We start from the raw sequence: 22,316 nt of genomic DNA on the forward strand, positions 1-22,316 counted from the left end.
AATCACTTTAGAAAGTATTTTAGAAATGTTTATGAGATTCCTAAAAGATTTTAAAAAGCGAACTTGCAGAATTGGCCTGTAAAAAAATAACACAGATGATTTTACAGAAACCCATCTACAAGCTCCAGTGCTGCACTTACAGATCCTTGAAATATAACCACATGACGCGTAAATGGTGTCAACTCCAGAGTTAATCACACGCAGCAGAAGAGGCAGTTCCCTGCTCTGACTGTAACATGAACCCGGAAGTCCCAGCGCAGCCAGAGAGGGGCAGACGCACAGACACGCCCACTTCACTTAGAGAGAGAAATGAAACTTAACTTTACTTCCTGCATTTCTGAATCATGGCGGCGGCAGCTCAGCTCGGGAACCTAAAGGAAGAGGCCACTTGTTCCATCTGTTTGGAATATTTTACTGATCCGGTGACTATTGATTGTGGACACAACTTCTGCCGCTCCTGCATCACTCAGAGCTGGGAGGGAAGAGATGGAAACTTTCCCTGTCCACAGTGCAGGGCAATATCTTCTGGAAAAAGCCTCCGACACAACAGACAACTGGGGAACATGGTGGAAATTGCAAAACAGCTTCATCTGCCCCCCCCGGAGGAGAATCTGTGTGAGAAACATAACCAGGCACTGCTGCTGTTCTGTGCAGAGGATCAGAGGATGATATGTGTGGTGTGCCGGGAGTCCAAGGAGCATAGAAATCACTTAGAGAGTCCTGTAGAGGAGGCTGCAGAGGAGTACAAGGTATGTGCGTGGGCATTCATGGATTGCATAGTCTCAGTGTGAGCCCTATTGAGGAACCTGCTAAGGAGCACAAGGTGTGTGTGCATGTGTGTGTATGTGTGTGGGTGTGTGGGTGTTCTGGAACGACAAGTGAAGGTCACAGGGTATGTCTGGAAATTCAGGGATCACAAAGTCCCTCTGTGAGCCCCATCAGGGAGGCAGCCTGAGAGCGGGACCTATGTGTGCAAGTGTTCAGAGGTGACTAGTCATTCAGTGTAACCCATGCAGGAAGCTGCAGCAGAGCACAAGGTATGTGTGTGGGTGTTCAGGATTCACAAGTGTATACACTACTGGAGTCTAATAGAAGATGCAGTGTCTTTGGGTGTGGAGGGATCAAAGGCACCCTGCGGGTCCCACATAAATGGTTGTCCAAGAGCACAAGGTATGTGAGTGGATGTTCAGAGTTCACTAACAAAGACATACAATGATTCCAACAAAGGAATACACGGCATTTACATCAGATTTTAGGGGTCACAGGTTAGTTGCGCCTCCTAGAAGAGGGCAAGGGACATTTGTGATCATTCAGGGATCACAGTTCACTCTGTGGGCCTCCATGGGTCCCTGGAGAAGGGACATCTGTGATCATTCAGGGATCACCGTTCACTCTGTGAGTCTCCGCAGGTCACTAGAGAAGGCTGCCAATACGCATTAGGTTAGTTTGTTAGTGGTAAGTGAGTTTCAAAGTGTGACCCATGTAAGAAACTGCAGAAGATCGCACTGGGTGTCTGTCAGAGCCCTGAGGTTTTCACCTCGCACCACATAAGCAGTTGCAGATAATGAGAAGTCATATGTATGTGGGTGTTTTGGGATACCAAGCAGGGCTTTAAGTGGGCCGGGTCTGTCCGGGTCTGAGCACCAGCAGTTATTTTTAGGGGGCCTCGAAACTGATCTCTATCGGGCTGTATTTTCGGGCCTCACAAAGGTAGTCCGTTTTCTTTTTTTTTTATTGGACTGCAGTGAGAGCAAGCACATCGCTCACTACTGAGAAGTGGAGACATCATGCCAGGTGAGCCACGTTATAGGGGAAGGGACATCCTTTAAAGAGAGCCATTTTCTCTCAGGATTTCCCTTCTCTTTTTGCAGTGTGTGAGAAGTTGGCCTGGTATATGTTGTCCACTAGTTATAGTGGGCACCTTGTACCAGTCCAAACAACCCTTATTGATGATAAGTTAAAGACAACCTTTATTGATAGCTGTCCTAGTGGTAGCTATGGAGAGCAGCCTTCAGGCTAAGTCTTGAAGGAATGTAAAGCAGCTTGTTTTACCAGTCTATAATCTCTGAAATGACCAAATGAAAAGAGATCCACTCAAGGTATATATATAAAATATATGTATTTATTCTAAAACACCCCCCCCCCCTAGTCTCTTTACGAGGCTAGAAGTCGAAGGACACAAGTTACAAGTCAAATAGCACAGTAAATAAGCACAACATACAGTTAGCCCTAGGGGCGAGCCAAACCATATACTAAAATAGTGGTATAAGAACCACGACTGAACTAGACACAGGCCTAGAGCCTCTAGAATCGCTGCGACCCCAACGAACCACCCAAGGTAGTGACACAGGGGACCCACGGGGCCGTGTGCAATGTGAGAACACAGCCGCGAGCTCCCGTTAGCTTCTATGGAGTAAGTCGCGGTTAGATTTTTAAAGATAAAGGACACTTAGGAGAGGACTTTTAGACTTAAGGGGTTCTAGGGCCCACACCCACGGAAGCATCGGAGTACTCGTGTTGCCTTGCGACGCGACTCCAGCACTGCGCCGCATTTCCGCCTGGGTATGTGACACGCATGTGCCCATCCATGCGCCACGGCATGCCGCATTGTAAATGCGGCGCATCAGTGGTGGCGCACAGTTGGTTTTGCGGGTCGCAAGTGTTCTGGCGCATCCCTGCCTATTTGCAGATATGCGCCAGACCTTGTAAATCTGCCCCTTTTGGTCTCACACCCCCTCTTTAATATGAAGATAGTAGCGTCACCTTGTAAATATGACCATTATGGCAGCAGTCCGCTGCAGTAAAGGGAGGGGCTATGGGTGTTGCTGTGGGCGTTCCACCACAAATCCCAGTGCTTTTTGAGGCTGCCCCTTATTTACAAGGGTGGTGTAAATATGGGGCAGCACCAAAAATAAGACCAGGGAAAACCTGGTCTTAAACAGGTGCAACGAGGAGAAATGATTAATTTCTCTTAGTTTTTGCTGTTTCTATGTGTGCGCAATTCGCCATAAGTGATTGCTCATGTGCAGAAAGGGGTCCCTTCCTGCACATAAACAATCATTCAAAAAATGTTGTTTTCCAACTTCTATATGTGCTGCATTCTTAAGCACACATAGAAATTACAAATCGCCATTAGTGCTTGTTTATGTGCAAATGAACAATCATTCCCTGCAACGCAGGCACCCTTGCGGAGCTAGACAGCTAAATTTAGTGCCATCACTAGGGAAAATGCAGGAGTGCGCCGCATTCTTGCAAATACGGCGCATCCCTGCGTTTTGAAACTGTTGAAGCGTGGCGTTAGCAATTTTGGCTTAACACTGCTCTCCGAACGTTTCTTGTAAATATGCCCCATGATGTGGCAATGCAGGGTTATATAAGGAGCTCATGTGGTTATGGTACACAGCAGAAGCGGTGCAGTAATGCAGGGTTATCTTAGGAGCTCATGTGGTTATGGTACACAGCAGAAGCGGTGCAGTAATGCAGGGTTATCTTAGGAGCTCATGTGGTTATGGTACACAGCAGAAGTGGTGCAGTAATGCAGGGTGTCGCACATGGTTATGGAACATGGCAGAAGAGGTGCAGTAACTCAGGATGTGACACAAACAGTCTCATGGTCATGGTACACAGCAGAAGAGGTGCAGTAATGCAGGGTGTGGCACACGCTGTCACATGGTCATGGTACACAGCAGAACAGGTGTAGACGAAGAGGTGCAGTAATGCAGGGTGTGGCACATGCTGTCACATGATCATGGTACACAGCAGAACAGGTGCAGACGAAGAGGTGCAGTAATGCAGGGTGTGGCACACGCTGTCACATGGTCATGGTACACAGCAGAACAGGTGCAGACGAAGAGGTGCAGTAATGCAGGGTGTGGCACACGCTGTCACATGGTCATGGTACACAGCAGAACAGGTGCAGACGAAGAGGTGCAGTAATGCAGGGTGTGGCACACGCTGTCACATGGTCATAGTACACAGCAGAACAGGTGCAGACGAAGAGGTGCAGTAATGCAGGGTGTGGCACACGCTGTCACATGGTCATGGTACACAGCAGAACGGGTGCAGACGAAGAGGTGCAGTAATGCAGGGTGTGGCACACGCTGTCACATGGTCATGGTACACAACAGAACAGGTGCAAACGCCGAGGTGCAGTAATGCGGGATGTGGCACACGCTGTCACATGGTCATGGTACGCAGCAGAAGATGTGTAGTAATGCAGGGTGTGGCACACATGGCCTCATGGTCATGGTACACAGCAGAAGAGGTGCAGTAATGCAGGGTGTGGCACACGCGGTCTCATGGTCATGGTACACAGCAGAAGAAGTGCAGTAATGCAGGGTGTGGCACACGCTGTCACATGGTCATGGTACACAGCAGAAGATGTGTAGTAATGCAGGGTGCAGCACACATGGTCTCATGGTCATGGTACGCAGCAGAAGAGGTGCAGACCCGGAGATGCAGTAGTGCAGGGTGTAGCACATGGGCATACATGGTGGTAAGACAAAGCATACCATGTGCAGACGAAAGAGGTGCAGTCATGCAGGGTGTAACACACACAGTCACATGGTCAGCGTGCACAGCAGAAGAGGTGCAGAAATGCAGGGTGTAGCACATGGGCTAATGTGGTCATGGTAGACAGCAGAAGAGGTGCAGACGCAGAGGTGCAGTAATGCAGGGTGTCACATGGGCTCACATTGGCATCAGCGCACATGACTCTAGCAGTGCAGGTCACCTTTTAAGACTCACCAGCTTCACACGATCATCAGACACACAGAAGTGCAGCGAATGCAGGTCAGGTGTGCTAGAGTTACAGCTTCAAGGCACACTTGATCTGGGATTCCTCGCAGGATGAATGCATGAATGCATGTCATGTTGGACAGTGATTACCGGGCCTGATCTTAGCAGTTTAGGAGTCTCCGACCTCTTTCCTTTAAGTTTCTGAACACTGACCCCTAGCTCCCTGTGATCCAGATGAGTTCTCTCCTTGCAGGCCGTCCATCTCCGGGGTCTTTCAGCAGCAGTGTTTCTTCCTCGGTCCCGGGGTCTAGTGCCTCCTATAGAAGGGAGGCGCCCAGGATGCGCTGCTGTGTTCAGTTTATATCCGGTTGTAGGATTATTGGCTTCAGTCCAATTGTCCAATCAGATTCATTGTTCACCCCAAACCTTTGAAGGCGGCCTGTGAAGTTATGAGTGAACCACAAACTATCTCTCCTCCATTCAGGATATATATATATTTAAGACAGACAGTGGTATAATGCCTTGAAACCTTCTAATGGAGAACAGGTGTTTGAGGAGCTGTGAGGGGGCCGGGGTAAGACAAAGAGAAGGGGGACTGGAGGCACTGACTACAACCAAGACTTTGATACTCCCTACAACAGAAAGCCTTTTACACACACGCCGAGGCCCCCACTGTAGCACATGGGAACCTCACCCCACATGTCCACAAGCACTGCATCCTATAGACCTGGCCTGAAGGTACCTGAGCCTAACAGCACTGTGAGGCCCTGCTAATGGCAATACAGCGCTGTACACATCTGTGCCAAACATGCTTCTTGCACATACAGATGGAGCCCAGATATGACATACTACACAGAGTCAGAAGGTAATGTCAGTAGGTGCTCCCCTCTCTGAGTTTGAGGCGACATCTACCCCACTACTCTACTCGTCCACCACAAGCCTTTAGTAGTGTCATGGGCTGGTCATTTGAGGCGGATCCACTCGGGTTAAAAGCAGGAGCTCTCTGGGGGGTCCTCAACCTTGTACCCTGCTGGAGACAAAGGGACACACCGGATGTCAAGCACTTGTCAGGGGACTTGTGGTGCTGGTCTCCTGCACAAGACGGTATTCCGTTCCAGGATAGTTAAACGGAAGCAGTTTGTCACATGGACACTGCACCAGAACCTTTGACCCTACTGTTCACGCTCTCAATCTGTCTTCTGCCTTTCTGCCATACACCCTGATTGCGGTCGGTGTCTTCTCCCCTGGCTGCCTGTGTGTGAGAAGTTGGCCTGGTATATGATGTTCACTAGTTAAAGTGACCACCTTGTACCATGCCAAGCAACCCTTATGGTGTGGTTGTAAGTCAACCTTTTCGGACTAGCTGCCCTAGTGGTAGCGTAGGCTAAGCAGTCTTTGAGGCTAAACTCGTGAAGCGTGTTAAGCAAGCTGTTTTACCAAAAGTAACCCCCTTTTATACCAATGAAAGGACACCACACAGATATATATTCAAAATATATATGTATTTATTTCTCAAAGTAACCCCTAGTCTCTTTATGAGCACAGGAGCACAAATCGTCAAACAAGATTACAGTAGATTACACAGAAGTTGCACTTTATATGGATAGGCCCTGGTGGCCACTCAAACCATATACTAAAATAGTGGTATAAGTACCACGAACAGAAAAGGGAAAAGGCCTAGGGCCTCTAGAATCGCTGGGCCTACAAGGAGCTAACTTCAGTTAGTGACCAGGAGGTCCACGGGTTGCGTGTGCAGAGCAAATAGTCACACGCGTGCTCCCATAGGTTTCAATGGGTGCGTAAAAAGTACAAAGTTACTGCAAAGAGGATCTTCCGGATGACCTAGGAACTTAAGATTGGAAACACAGACACTAGAGATGATTCTCTACACTTGGGCACCGGAGTGCCAGCTTTACCTCACCCACAGGAAGCGGGTGCATAGGCGTCGAAGTGCGTCGGGTTTCTCCTATCTGTTCCGTGGAGCCTGTGGACAAAGATGCTGCAGGCGGTCGGTCTGGAAGAGATGCGGTGGATCCAAGAGTGGATCAGAGATGTTGAAGACCTGTAAGCAGAGGGGACAGTGTTCACAGTCACTAGCCAGTGACCAGCGTGGCACCAGGTGGGTACCAGGCGATGTCGGGTGCAAACAGGAAGAAAGGTGTAGATTGTCTCTGCAGCCACGTGGTCCCTGAAGGTCGACGACGTCCAGGAGTCGGTTCACGAGCTGTCCTACGCAGGCTCTCGCTGTCGGCGGTGTCGGCGACTTGATCGAAGCAAACAAGCCTTGGCAAAAGCAATTGTTGTAGGAAGTGAAATAAGCTGATGGTTCTGACCAGCAAGGTCAGAGGGACTGCTCCTTTGGAGGGGAGCAAGGGCCAGTCTGGAGCAACCAGACCAGCGGTGTATTTCTTGTAGTTCGTCGCCAAGATGGCCACTAGCCAGCGGGCCAGCAACCGGTTAGGCGCGTCGAGTGGCAAAATGCAGAAGGGCCCCACGCAGATCGTGGAGATGCTGGAGGGCTCACCTTTGGTGCAGATGCTGCTCGGATGTTGGGCTTCTCAGATCCCAAAGCACAACTTGGAGGGAGCCTCGGTTGTTGCACTTGTCAGCTTGTCGTAGTCGTTCCAAGATGGCTGGCTCCACGTGTCTCGGTGCCTCCACGGGTCTCCTCTTTTCAGGGACTGTGGATCGGGCGGTGAGAGGTCTGGAGGTCCAGGTCTTGTCAGTCTCTGGGCTCGGGCTCCGGCGGGAGGCGGCGGCAAAGCAGACGGTGATTCGCTGGATGGTGCTTGCGTTAGCAAGGTGGTCACTCCCTGACCACAGGGGAGATTGGCTTCAGTCCTCTGTGCGGCAGAGCGTCGAAGTTCCCGTCTTCTTCTTAGTTTCAAGTTGATTCCAGGATGTCTGAAGTCTTAGGACACAGCTCCTACCTTTAAGCGGATTCTAGGGGCCGGACTACCTGCTAGGTCCCTCCCTAAGGGTGGGACCAGGAAGGGGGGTGGTTACACCCCCAATCCTTTGTCCAGCTCGCCCCAGGCCCGGGACTGGTGTGCCCCAGGACCGGTTTGAACTGGCATATGCACCGAGGCTCCTTGTGAGCCTCAGGCATGTCTGGTTCTATTCAAGCCCTACCTGACCAATACACAAAATCCTGTCTGGGGTGGTGCACGCACCTCCCCTGGCAGGAAACCCTTTGTCCACACCTCCCAAGCTGGAAGGACTCCCAGCAGCAGGAGGGCAGACTTGTGTCTGTGGTGGCAGCATCTATTTTGTGGAGCTGAGGCTATGTCTGATTTTACCCGGGTTTCAGGTACTGTACATGTCGTGTCCCTCTAGAAGGGTGGAATGCTAACCCCGTCGCCAGAATTGGCGAGGGGTTAGTATTCCAATTCGTATGACACCTTACTCGACATGTTTTAATAAAGCCAAACCAAAGTTAGCATTTAACCGCGAGGTTCATAATGCACTTAAGAGTATATGGTATGACGATATCTGGAAACAGTAGAAGGAAGTTGTTCCGACCACTGCAGACAGGCTCAGCTCATGCCAGAGCACCATCTCACATGGAACCAAGCACTCTGCCTTCAGGATTGTTAAGGCCTGCCATAGGAGTGACTTATAGGTTAACATGTGTCCCATTTAAGGTTAGGTATAGGTATACTACACCTAAGTAAGAGGTGGTTACACCAACTTACCCCAGCTGAGTGATCAGCCAGTTGTGTCAAATTTGTTAGGCCAAGCCTGGGGTGGCATAATACATGCTTCAGCCCCTGGCAGGCCTTAGATACACCAATGCCCTGGGTACCTAGTGTACACTGGTACAGGGGCTCACAGGGTGATCCAATTCCAATAGGTTATGCACCTAGGGTGCACAGTTTCAATTTAGTAGAGAGAACAGCAGGCTGGGGGTCTGATTGGCAGGCCCACAGCCTCAATATGTCAAAAACCAGTGAAGCAAAAAGCAAAAATTTGGGGTGACCATAGGATAGCAGACCCTACTCTCCTACACAACCCCCCCCAAACGCTGGGACATTAAACTAGCCTTGACCAGTCTCGTCTTCATGTCCTAAGTGGAAGTACCTGGAGAGACCATCTGCATTCCCATGGTCAGTACCTGGCCGGTGCTCCACTGTAAAGTCCATCCCCTGTAGGGAAATGGACCACCTAAGCAGTTTGGGATTTTCACCCTTCATCTGATTTAGCCACAAGAGGGGCTTATGGTCGGTCTGAATCTTGAAGTGAGTGCCAAACAAGTATGGCCTCAGCTTCTTCAGGGCCCACACCACAGCAAAGGCCTCCCTCTCAATAGCTGACCAATTCTTCTCTCTGGGGGTCAACCTTCTGCTAATAAAAGCAATGGGTTGGTCTTGACCATCTACATTAAGTTGTGACAGCACAGCTCCCACACCCAACTCAGAAGCATCTGTTTGGACAATAAACTCTTTGGAGTAGTCAGGACTTTTCAGGATAGGTGCAGAGCACATGGCCTCCTTCAGGTCATCAAATGCCTTTTGACAGCTTACTGTCCACTGAACCTTTTTGGGCATCTTCTTGGATGTCAGATCATTAAGAGGAGTCACAATGGACCCATAGTTCTTAACAAACTTCCTGTAGTACCCAGTCAAGCCCAAGAAAGCTCGAACTTGAGTCTGGGTGGTTGGAGGGGACCAATCCTTGATGGACTGTATCTTACTCTCCAGTGGTTGAACTTGGCCTCCACCTACAAGGTGGCCCAAATATACAACCTTACTCTGCCCTATCTGGCACTTAGTAGCCTTGATAGTGAGGCCTGCTCTTTGCAGAGCCTCAAGAGCCTTCTTCAGGTGGATCAGGTGATCCTCCCAGGTGGAACTAAAGACAGCAATGTCATCAAGATATGCTGCGCAAAAGTCATCCAACCCAGTAAGGACTTGGTTCACCAGCCTTTGGAAGGTGGCAGGTGCATTCTTCAGACCAAAGGGCATCACCACAAACTGATAATGCCCACCTGGGGTTGAGAATGCTGTTTTGGCCTTAGACTCCTCAGCTAATCTGATTTGCCAATAGCCAGCTGTTAAGTCAAATGTGCTCAAAAACTTTGCAGAAGCTAGTTTGTCTATGAGCTCATCTGCCCTTGGAATAGGGTGTGCATCTGTCCTGGTGACAGCATTGAGTCCTCTGTAATCCACACAGAACCTCATCTCTCTCTTGCCATCTTTGGTGTGAGGTTTGGGGACCAGAACCACTGGGCTAGCCCAGGGGCTCTCTGAGGGTTCAATGACACCTAATTCCAGCATTTTATGTACCTCCGCCTTTATACAGTCCCTGACGTGGTCAGGTTGTCTGTAGAGCTTGTTCTTTACAGGCAGACTGTCACCAGTGTCCACCACATGGGTACACCAGTCAGTTTGGCTAGGTATTAGGGAAAACAGATGTTGAAATGATTGTAGGACTTGCTTACATTCAGTCTGCTGATGGGCAGTGAGGTTGCCTCCAAGGGTCACTCCTTCAACTGAGCCATCTTCAGGGTTCTGAGACAACAGGTCTGGGAGAGGGTCACTCTCTTCCTCCTGTCCCTCATCTGTAGCCATGAGCAAGCCCATGTCTGCCCTGTCAACATATGCTTTTAACCTGTTAACATGGAGTACCCTGTGGGGACTCCTGGGAGTTCCTAGGTCCACCAAGTAGGTGACCTCTCCCTTCTTTTCCAGGATTGTATGGGTTCCAGACCATTTGTCTTGGAGTGCTGCTGGGGCCACTGGCTCCAGCACCCATACCTTGTGTCCTGGCTGAAGACAGCCTTTTGGTCATGCCAAGCTTTCTGTAAGGCCTGGCTTGCCTCAAGGTTTTTGGATGCCTTCTCCATATACTCAGCCATCCTGGAGCGGAGACCAAGTACATAGTCCACTATGTCTTGCTTAGGCTTTTTGAGAGGTAACTCCCATCCTTCCTTCACCAAACACGGTGGGCCTCTCACAGGATGCCCAAACAACAATTCAAAGGGGCTGTAGCCAACCCCCTTTTGTGGGACCTCTCTGTAAGCAAACAGAAGGCAGGGTAGAAGGATGTCCCATCTTCGCCTGAGCTTTTCAGGTAATCCTTTGATCATACCCTTTAGGGTCTTGTTGAATCTCTCAACAAGCCCATTGCATTGTGGGTGATAAGGGGTGGTGAACTTGTAGTTGACACCACATTCCTTCCACATAGCTGTCAAGTATCCTGACATAAAGTTGGTACCCCTGTCAGATACTACCTCCTTAGGAAACCCCACTCTGGAGAATACTCCCAGCAGGGCCCTGGCCACAACAGGAGCTGTAGTGGTCCTAAGGGGAATTGCCTCTGGATACCTGGTGGCATGATCCACTACCACCAGTATAAATCTGTGCCCAGATGCAGTGGGAGGATCCATGGGACCCACTATATCTATTCCCACTCTTTCAAAGGGGACCCCCACCACAGGTAGTGGTATTAGGGGGGCCTTTGTTGTGCCACCTGATTTGCCACTGGCTTGGCAGGTCACACAGGAGCGACAAAACTCCTTTGTATCTTCATTCATGTGAGGCCAGTGAAAGTGAGGGACAAGTCTGTCCCAAGTCTTGTTCTGGCCTAAGTGTCCTGCTAAAGGAATATCATGGGCCAAGGTAAGAAGGAAGCCCCTAAATTGCAGAGGTATAACCAACCTCCTGGTGGCACCAGGCTTGGGGTATCTAGCCTCTGAATAAAGGAGCCCTTCATCCCAATACACTTTATGGGTACCTTGAGCATTCCCAGCAGCCTCAGCAGCAGCCAGCTGTCTGAGGGGTTCAAGAGAGGGACAGGATAACTGAGCCTGCCTCAAGTCAGCCCTTGAAGGTCCCCCTGTCCCCAGAAACTCAACCTGGTCAGGTTCAAGCTCTTCAGGGACAGTTCCTTCAGGGTCCTCCAGATCAGCTTCCTGGGAAGGCTGATCATCACTCTGAGGCAGGGGGGAAGGCACAGCCTTGACCCTCCTGTTCTTCTTCTTGGTAGGTGCTTGGTCCATTGTTCCAGGATCCAAGACCTGAGGTTCAGTGAGGCACTTTTTGGCCTGTGACCTGGTCACAGCAAGGACATGTGATGATATACCTAACATCTCTGCATGAGTCCTGTACTCCACTTCTGACCATAGAGAACTCTCTAGGTCATTGCCCAACAAACATTCTACTGGGAGGTCTGCACTAACCACAACCCTTTTGAGGCCAGTTACCCCTCCCCATGAGAAGTTAACAACTGCCACACTATGTGAAGTAGTGGCATTGCTGGCATTGGTCACCAGGTAGTTCTCACCTGGTATGTACTGTCCAGGATCCACAAAGCCTGGTGTCACCATAGTGACACTGGCACATGTGTCCCTGTAGGCTTGAGCCACTTTTTCATTTATTAAAGGAGTCTGTCTGTACTTGCCCAGGTTACTGGGGCTCACAGTCAGGGACAAATCAATGTCCCCATCACAGATCAAGACTGCCTGTGTCAGGGTTCTGTCTAAGTCAGAATCTCCTTCAGTTCCCATAGTGATTCCCACTACACCCTTTGTCTGGGGACCAACACTGCTAACAGTAGTACTGGGAGCAGGTGCCTTAGGGGCAACAGTGTTGGGGGCTCCACCCTTTTTGCAATCACTAGTCCAGTGAGTTGTATTTTTGCAATGATTGCACCAGGGTTTCTTTTGACCTTCTTTCTTCTTTTTGGACTGTTGGGACCCACCCTCCTTAGCAGTAGTTTGGGGCCCTGTTGAAGACTTCTGGTCTTTAGGTTTCTGATCTCCACCCTTTTGGTCTGTTTTCTTCTGATCACCCCCTTGGCCCTGGTTCTGGTTCTTTTGCTTAACCCTGGTTCTGACCCATTTGTCTGCCTTCTTTCCCAATTCTTGGGGAGAGGTCAGATCCGAGTCAACCAAGTGTTGATGCAGTTGCTGGTTTTGACAGTTATTTAAAATCTGTTCTCTCATCATCAAATTGTACAATCCTGTATAATCAGATACCTTACTTCCCAGCAACCAACCCTCCAAAGCCTTAGTGGCACATTCAACATATTCAGACCAGTCCTGAGTCTGTGTCTTCTGGGTGTCTCTGAACATTAACCTGTACTGTTCAGTGGTTAAGCCTAACCCATCAACTAGGACACTCTTCAGGACTCTGTAATTTCTGACATCCTCTTCTCTAGTAGTGAGGAGTCTGTCTCTGCCTCTTCCTTCAAAGGAGAGCCAGAGGATTGCTGCCCACTGGTCTTCAGGAACTTGCTGCACTTTGCAGGCTCTCTCAAGAGCAGTCATCCATTTGTGGATGTCATCCCCACTTTTGTAGGGGGGCACAACCGTAGACAGGTTCCTACTGTCAAAGACCCTATCTTTGTCCTTAGGGACAATGCTGCCACCAGTGGGTATAGACCCACTCTCTTTAGGATGCCTAGCCTTGTTCAGTTTTTCTTCCATCAGGGCTACTTCTAGCTCCTGCTTCCTGATCCTCAACTGGGCTTCCTGCATTCTGGCCTCATGTTCCCTCCTCTGAGGGGTGGTCAGTCTCCTTCTGGAGTGACCTTGAGAGCCTCTAGAGCCATGGGAAGCATTGGATTCACCTGAGCGATTCCTTTGCCTTCCAAGCCCTGTGTTAAGTCCACTGGGGAGATCCAATGGGGTGAACCCACTGTCAGTCCCCAATAGCCTTAGGTTAGCTGGGCCACGTTTAATACTTGGCACTGGGCTAGTTCTCCCTTCATCCTCACTACTTTCAGTATCCTTCTCACTCTCATCCTCTGTGGTAGGCATCCCATCTAAGGGGTGACTATTGGGAAGGGGTACCTCAGTAGCATCTTCAGAAGGGGGGCCTCCTGTTCCTGTCCCTAAGGGGGCTAACTGGGAAGCTTTCTCGAGCTCTTTCTGATTTTCATCATTCTGTAAGAGTTCTCTGAGCTCAGCAGAGGTAGGGTTCTTGGGCTGTTTAAGGCCTCTAAGAGTTGCCAAATGGCTGAGCTCATTCTGATTTAGGGTAGCAAAGATGGATAGTGCCCTCTGGGGGTCACTCTCAACAGAGATGGGTACCTTGGACCCCTCTGCCCCAGCCATTGCTCTTAAGTGTGGGTGGGTGTGTTGCAATCTACCTACACTTGGGTTTACCTACTAAACCTATCTAGTAGTTGTAGTCAGGGTGTGCTACTCCCTTTGCTCTACAACAACTAAGTTCAGTAGAACTTATGTATATCTAATCTTGTTTTATATGTACCTACAGGTACCTATGTGATCTTTCAATTGGTAACCAAGAGATTACAATGGTAAAACACAGCAAGCTCAAATCCAACCGCTGTTCACCAATGTGAGAAGTTGGCCTGGTATATGATGTTCACTAGTTAAAGTGACCACCTTGTACCATGCCAAGCAACCCTTATGGTGTGGTTGTAAGTCAACCTTTTCGGACTAGCTGCCCTAGTGGTAGCGTAGGCTAAGCAGTCTTTGAGGCTAAACTCGTGAAGCGTGTTAAGCAAGCTGTTTTACCAAAAGTAACCCCCTTTTATACCAATGAAAGGACACCACACAGATATATATTCAAAATATATATGTATTTATTTCTCAAAGTAACCCCTAGTCTCTTTATGAGCACAGGAGCACAAATCGTCAAACAAGATTACAGTAGATTACACAGAAGTTGCACTTTATATGGATAGGCCCTGGTGGCCACTCAAACCATATACTAAAATAGTGGTATAAGTACCACGAACAGAAAAGGGAAAAGGCCTAGGGCCTCTAGAATCGCAGGGCCTACAAGGAGCTAACTTCAGTTAGTGACCAGGAGGTCCACGGGTTGCGTGTGCAGAGCAAATAGTCACACGCGTGCTCCCATAGGTTTCAATGGGTGCGTAAAAAGTACAAAGTTATTGCAAAGAGGATCTTCCGGATGACCTAGGAACTTAAGATTGGAAACACAGACACTAGAGATGATTCTCTACACTTGGGCACCGGAGTGCAAGCTTTACCTCACCCACAGGAAGCGGGTGCATAGGCGTCGAAGTGCGTCGGGTTTCTCCTATCTGTTCCGTGGAGCCTGTGGACAAAGATGCTGCAGGCGGTCGGTCTGGAAGAGATGCGGTGGATCCAAGAGTGGATCAGAGATGTTGAAGACCTGTAAGCAGAGGGGACAGTGTTCACAGTCACTAGCCAGTGACCAGCGTGGCACCAGGTGGGTACCAGGCGATGTCGGGTGCAAACAGGAAGAAAGGTGTAGATTGTCTCTGCAGCCACGTGGTCCCTGAAGGTCGACGACGTCCAGGAGTCGGTTCACGAGCTGTCCTACGCAGGCTCTCGCTGTCGGCGGTGTCGGCGACTTGATCGAAGCAAACAAGCCTTGGCAAAAGCAATTGTTGTAGGAAGTGAAATAAGCTGAAGGTATACTACACCTAAGTAAGAGGTGGTTACACCAACTTACCCCAGCTGAGTGATCAGCCAGTTGTGTCAAATTTGTTAGGCCAAGCCTTGGGTGGCATAATACATGTTTCAGCCCCTGGCAGGCCTTAGATACACCAATGCCCTGGGTACCTAGTGTACACTGGTACAGGGGCTCACAGGGTGATCCAATTCCAATAGGTTATGCACCTAGGGTGCACAGTGTCAATTTAGTAGAGAGAACAGCAGGCTGGGGGTCTGATTGGCAGGCCCACAGCCTCAATATGTCAAAAACCAGTGAAGCAAAAAGCAAACATTTGGGGTGACCATAGGATAGCAGACCCTACTCTCCTACACAGTGCTTTTTGCAAACTCAGAATGTTGCCTTCTCTCTCATTAATCCTGCCTGTTCCCAGCTGCGGCCTTGTATGAGGTTGGTGCCTGCTCCCTCTTACGGACCCTGTAAAGGGCTGGTGTCTGCTCTCTTTTTCTGGCAGGTTGCTTGTCACATACCCCTTTATGAGTGTGTTGCCTGTTTTCTGTTTCAGACCCTGTAAGAGGCCGGTGTCTGATTCCTGCTTCAGACCCTGTAAGAGGCTGGTGTCTGATTCTTGCTTCAGACCTTGTAAAGCGCTGGAACCTGCTCCGTTGCAGACTCTCTCTGCGGGCACCTGCCTGACTCCTGTCATAGACCATGAAAGCACGTGACATCTACTTTCACTCTCTCTCGCTGCCTGTTTCTTGTCTTCTACTCTGCATGGTGCCTGCTGCCTGTTCTCAGTCACAGACCCTGTATGAGGCTGCCACCCGCCGTCTTGCTGTGACTGTTCTCAGTCACACACCCTGTGTGAGGCTGCCACCCGCCGTCTTCCTGTGACTGTCTGTTCTCCGTAGAAGATCCTGTAGGAGTCTGATAAATGCTCTCATGTATACGTTTGATGCACGCTCTCTCATTTTGGTTGTCTGTTTTCTGTTGCAGACCCTGCCTGGAGTTGCTGACTGCACTCTTCCTGTGTCTGTCTGTTCTCTGTCACAGACCCTGCCTAGGATTGGTACCTGCACTCTTCCTGTGTCTGTTCTCTGTCACAGACCCTGCCTGGGGTTGGTGCCTGCAGTCTTCCTGTGTCTGTTCTCTGCCACAGACCCTGCCTGGGGTTGGTGCCTGCAGTCTTCCTATGTCTGTTCTCTGCCACATACCCTGCCTGGCGTTGGTGCCTGCACTCTTCCTGTGTCTGTCTGTTCTCTGTCACATACCCTGCCTGGGGTTGGTGCCTGCACTCTTCCTGTGTCTGTCTGTTCTCTGTCACAGACCCTGCTTGGGGTTGGTGCCTGCACTCTTCTTGTGTCTGTTCTCTGTCACAGACCCTGCTTGGGGTTGGTACCTGCACTCTTCGTGTGTCTGTCTGTTCTCTGTCACAGACCCTGCCTGGGGTTGGTGCCTGCACTCTTCCTGTGTCTGTCTGTTCTTTGTCACAGACCCTGCATGGGGTTGGTGCCTGCACTCTTCCTGTATCTGTTCTCTGTCACAGACCCTGCTTGGGGTTGGTGCCTGCACTCTTCTTGTGTCTGTTCTCTGCCACAGACCCTGCCTGGGGTTGGTGCCTGCACTCTTCTTGTGTCTGTTCTCTGTCACATACCCTGCCTGGCGTTGGTGCCTGCACTCTTCCTGTGTCTGTCTTTTCTCTGTCACAGACCCTGCCTGGGGTTGGTGCCTGCACTCTTCCTGTGTCTATTCTCTGTCACAGACCCTGCCTGGGGTTGGTGCCTGCAGTCTTCCTGTGTCTGTCTGTTCTCTGTCACAGACCCTGCTTGGGGTTGGTGCCTGCACTCTTCCTGTGTCTGTCTGTTCTCTGTCACAGACAGTGCCTGGGGTTGGTGCCTGCACTCTTCCTGTATCTGTCTGTTCACTTGTTTTCTCTCCTCAGGCAGAAATACCGGAAAAGGAACATAAAAAAAAACAAAAGAAAGAAGGACACAGTCAGATAGATCACTTTGGTCTTGTGCCGCTTTTGGGAAAATGTGCTCCCGTCACCCGTGCTTCCTAACGTGTCGTGCCTAGGTGCCAGGGGGATTTTAATGTTTCGGGGTTGGAACACTTGCCTGGACCCACGACCGTCCTAGGCCGTTGGGTTGGGAGTCCCAGCCTCCTCTTCTCCGGTTGGAGAGCTGGACTCAAGCGCGTTGCTCTAGAGCGGTCTCTTCTCGGCTGCTTCTCCACCTGGGTCGGGGTCGATTCTTTGGTCCTCCCTTCCTCGTCTCCTTCTTTCTCCTCCGCGTCCCTCCTCTGGTCGATTCCCGGCGTCTCCTTGACCTCACCGGCTCCGCCCCCCTGCTCTCTAGTTAGTGGTCCGTCAATTCCCTGCTGGACTACTGGACTGCTCACCCTGCTTCCGGTCCGGAACATGGCAGCGGCCATGTTGGAAATGTCGTGAAGATCTGCCGTCGCGGGAGCGAAACCCTCACGGTACTATAGTGTAAATGTTTTGTAAGTAAGACTGTACTCCATGGTAACGTGGATTGAACAGCCATCATGGTGGATGCAGTCTAGTGAAGCTACGACCGCCCAAGCCATAATCTGCAATAATCCGCCGATATTCCTCTCCTGAGTGAGCCAAATCCACTGCTCCTGCACTCGGAGCCAAGAGGCGTTCTTGATCCTGGCGCCGTGGGTGATCTGATGCCGAGGGCAGCCACTACAGCCGATGGAGGAGTCGCGGCCTAGTACCAGGGCCGGCACCGTAGGACGAGATCACGCTGTCGCAGGCGCCCGGCGTGGTGAGTGTGGCCCAAGAAGAAGCCGAAGTGCTGCCCTGTGGGACTCGCTGACGACTTAGGTGCCGGGGCTGTGGCGCGCCGGGGCCAGTGCGGCCGGTGCCAGATCTGGGACCTGGTTGCAGGTGCCCAGGAGATCCTGGAGGTCCCGTGGGGCTCGTGGAGGCCCTCGTGTGTGTCGTGTGGTGGCGCCGCGGGCAGTCGGGGCCCCTGGCAGTTGGGGCATAGCCATCGGCCCCCACACAGAAGACTCACCCACATCGGAGGGCTCAGACGCGAGAGGTAGTGCGGCGTCCTCAAGGTCGACCCTGTGCAGCTCGAAGGGGTCCGGCAGGCGCCTTGAGCCACAGGTGTGCCCCGCAGGGCCGGGTGCCACCCCAGGGATTCCCTTCAACCCAGGAGCACCGGGGCAGACAGTGACACTGACTGCGCCCGGGTCGATCCTGTTGACCAACCTTCGTGGCTGGCTGAGCCTGAGGGCCCAGAGAGGAGACCTGCTTGTGGCCGGGGCTGCGCCCACGGGGGTACTCCGGCCCGCCTGCGCCTCCCATCCTACTAGAGGCACTCGTGGGGCCCAAAAGTACCAAGACATGGCAATGGAGGCAGGCACTGGGCCCCGCTGGCTGGGGTCCGCGCCGGCCGGAAGTCGACGCTGCAGCTGATCGACGACCTTGGGACCCGTGCTGAGGGTGTCACGGCCCGGCTGGGGATACAGCAGAGGTGGCTCTTCACATAAAGGGCCTGTGCGGAGACGTGCCACTATTCCCCCGCCCCAGAGTGGATGCTGAAGCCGCTCCATCGAGCGGCTTCAGTATTGAAGGTTGTGGGCCCAGCTCCAGCCGTTTTGCAACATCCTGGAGGGACTGCAGCCTGGGGCCCCGTAGGACTGAGCTGTTGCGAGAAGACCTGTGGGCTAGCGGTCCGGCGAGTCTGATCCCGGTAGGCGGTCTACTTGGCTGGCTGACCCTGGGCTGCGGAGGCAGCTGAGCTAGGCTTTGTGTGGCTTGTGGCCCAGGGGGGCCAGGTTCCGTGAGGCCCGGCCCGCTGTAGTATACCCGAGTGTCCCCAACGGGGCACCTAGGTGGCAGGTTGCCTAGCAGAGATACGTGCCAGAATCTTTAGCGGAAGGAAATACAATCAGAAGCGGGGTAGACACTGCACTATGGCTCCCCCTCCCCACCTCCCTTTTCCATCATGGCCAAGGATAAACCAGTGGGCCCCACCTCCAAGCAAAGCACCCTGGACCAGTTTGCCTCAGCCCCTGGTGGCACGAGCAACACAGACACCGGGAGCCCTGTCCCCAACAATGACACTTTGCTGGCCGCGAGCACTCAGGTCCACGATACCCTGGACACAAAGATTAGTGCTGTGGGTTTGGAGGTCTCCTTTTTGTGTCAAGATCTTAGAAAGGCTGTGGATCGCATCACGTAGGCGGAGACCTGTGTTTTCGACGGTGGAGGATACAGTGGCAACCCTGCAAAAAAAGGTGAACAAACTTACCGTCGTAACACAAGAGCTGGCGTCCGGCGTTAAAGATGCCGAGGGCCGCTCCCGACGCAATAACCTGCGCTTCATTGGCTTTCCGGAGGGGTGCGAGGGCTTCTCCATGGAATGCTTTCTCATGCAGTGGTTGAGATCCCTCCTGCCTGAAGACTCCTTATCCTCCTGTTTCATGGTAGAGAGAGCCCACAGGGCATTGACCAGGAAGCCCCCTCCAGGGGAACGCCCCAGGCCAGTAATTGCCAAGCTGCTGAATTATGTAGACCCCTAAACCATCCTTCAATATGCAAGAACCCACAGGGATTAACTGCTCTATGATTCACAAAACATAATGACCTTCCCAGACTACACCCGCCTGGTGCAGCAACAGCGCTAGTCATTTACAGCCGCCAAACGCAGACTTGGAGGCCTCAATGTGCAGTATATGCTGTTGTACCCAGCCCGAATGAGAATAACATATAATTCTAAATCTCTCTTCTTTAATACGCCGGAAGCAATCTTCACTTGGGCTGGAGAGACAGTAAATCTAAAACCACCCACCCCGCCGCCTCTGGAGTCTGACTCCTCACAGGATACACATAGGAATCGTCCGAAGAGGGTCAGCTCCGAAAGGCAACGCAGGTCGAGGTCCAACTGGTGCTCCCAGACACAGGGCGACGAGTCGTGAATGCAGCGGGACCCCTCCTGCCTCTTCTGCCCATGGCTTCCACTGGGGATATTGATCACCCCGAAGACTATGGCTCACCTAGAGAGCAAATATGGCTTGGGGGCCTGGAGCCACTAACACCCCCTGAACAATTATGTTTAGGTTTTGTGGGAATTTGGGGTACTATTGCAGAGGTACCCTGGGAACCCCTGTTAAGGCCTCGGGCTCTCTCCAACCGTGACAGATACTCCTTGTTGGTGGAGGTCTTGGGGTGGGACATGGGGGGAGGGTGGCGGGAGATGTTCAGATTTCCTGGACTAAAGTTATTTCATTTCACACATAGGCACAGGGAACCCACTACATTTTCACGCGCTCCCCCTAGCTGGCAACCTCCCTAGATGACAGATGACCTCGCACACAAGTAATTCCCAGCCTGGCGGTCTGAACCTTAGAGGGATGCTCAATAAAATAAAGAGAAGCACTGTCCTTCAGCAAGCCAATCGCTGGGAAGCGGATATACTCCTACTGCAAGAGACCCATCTACTAGGCAATAAGGCCCCATGTCTTGCTCGGTTTGGTTATGACACAGTACACCACTCAGGGTTCACATGCGGCTCTCGCCATTCTCGTACACTGCTGGATCCCCTTCACTCTGTCAAAACTCTGGTCAGATCCAGGGGAATAATACACCATAGCGACAGGTACATTGTACAGCGAAACAATAACCATAGGCAGTGTTTACGCCCCTCCCCCCTTAGGAAACACTTTCATTGACAAAAACACACGACTCTGGGGAGAACTCCCGGACGGTCTAATAATACTGGCAGCGACTGGAATGATGCCATGTCACATTTGGACCGCCGTCGTGAGTCAGGACATAGGCCCCATTCGGGAGAATCCAAACTCCACCAACTTGCCGCCACGCTGGGGTGGTCAGAACCATGGCGGGCATATCACCCCACGGAACTGGGCTTCATGTTCCTTTCAGCCGTACATGGCTCCCTATCCAGAATAGACTACTTCTTCTTACCGCACAGCCACATACATAGGGCCTCACATGTCTCTATCCTGCCGAGAGGCCTCTCCGACCACCTCCGGTTCTACTACACATTGGGCAAACAAACCCCCCTTCGGATGGCGCATATCACCCTGGCACCTCCGTGACCCGGGTTACCAAGAAGTTCTCCAACAGGCTATTACAGACTATCTAACGTTCAATGTGGCACTGCCCCCTCCAGTGTTATACTGTGGGAAGCTCTTAAACCCACTATCCACGGGGTGGACTTCAGCTTTCGCACTGGGGAAAAACGCAAGCACCCTGCACAAATAGTAGACCTTGAAAATTGCAAGGACTCTTGAAGCCGAAGTTGCAGAGATCTCAGGCCCAATACCACAACGCAGCCTCCTCCAAGTACAACAACAAATCCATCAGCATCTCACTAATGAGGCGCATGAGATCTGGTTAGCGACCCAACATAGGATTTATCAATGGGGTGATAAATCAATTAAAATACTTCATCATTAGTGGCAGGCGGCGATGGCCCCGCCTCGGTGCCGGCACTTCGAAATCCCGACAGAGTCCTTTGTACTACCCCTGACACAGTCGTACAAGCGTTCACGGCCTACTATGCCTCCTTATACAAGCAGAAGGAACTCGTATCGAGCGTGACGATAGGGGATTTTCCTAATAGACATATCTCCCAAAAAGCTCCCAGACCACCTGCGCGACCAGCTAGATGCCCCCATAACCACAGAGGAACTCGATGCGGCTTTATCCAACATGCACGCCGGTCGCGCGCCTTGCCCCAACGGCTTCCTTAGTGACTTTCTACGACCACACAATGCGCAGCTCGGCCACATCTGTTGGATGCACTCCATGAGGCTCTGGAGCAGCACATCTTACTTCCTGATTGGCGCCATGCCGAGATAGTGGAGTTCCTTAAACCAGGCCACCTCCAGAACAACCATCTTCTTTCCGCCCCATCTTCCTCCTAAATTTTGAACCCAAACTGTTGGGTAAGGTCCTTGCTGACCACCTCCGCACATATGTCCAAGAACTGATCCACCCAGACCAGGCTTACTTCATGCTGCACCGGTCTGCCAAGCACAATATTAGAAGGGTTCACAATGCCATTGCGAAGGCCTCAGAGATGGGCTGCCCTGCGGCCATTCTTTTGGCCGATATAGATAAGGCGTTTGAGTCCCTAAGTTGGACTTATTTATTTCAGCTCCTCTGATCTCTCAACTTTGGTCCACGCTTTTTGTCCTACATATAATTATTACTCACAGAGC

The 22,316-nt window shown here is 51.4% G+C and overlaps 1 protein-coding gene across 1 annotated transcript in view; it reads left to right on the forward strand.

The window, feature by feature from the left end:
- Positions 1–253: 253 nt before the first annotated feature.
- The window catches only part of LOC146869329 (2',3'-cyclic-nucleotide 3'-phosphodiesterase-like), a 244,517-nt gene continuing 222,454 nt past the window's right edge, over positions 254–22,316 (forward strand). Inside the window, exon 1 of the mRNA XM_085650141.1 lies at positions 254–749. Coding sequence (XP_085506267.1) covers positions 345–749 — 405 coding nt within the window. The 5' untranslated portion in view covers positions 254–344. The remainder of the gene's footprint in view (positions 750–22,316) is intronic.

Source organism: Triturus cristatus, chromosome 1_1, assembly GCF_964204655.1.
Source record: "Triturus cristatus chromosome 1_1, aTriCri1.1, whole genome shotgun sequence".
Lineage (NCBI taxonomy): Eukaryota > Metazoa > Chordata > Amphibia > Caudata > Salamandridae > Triturus > Triturus cristatus.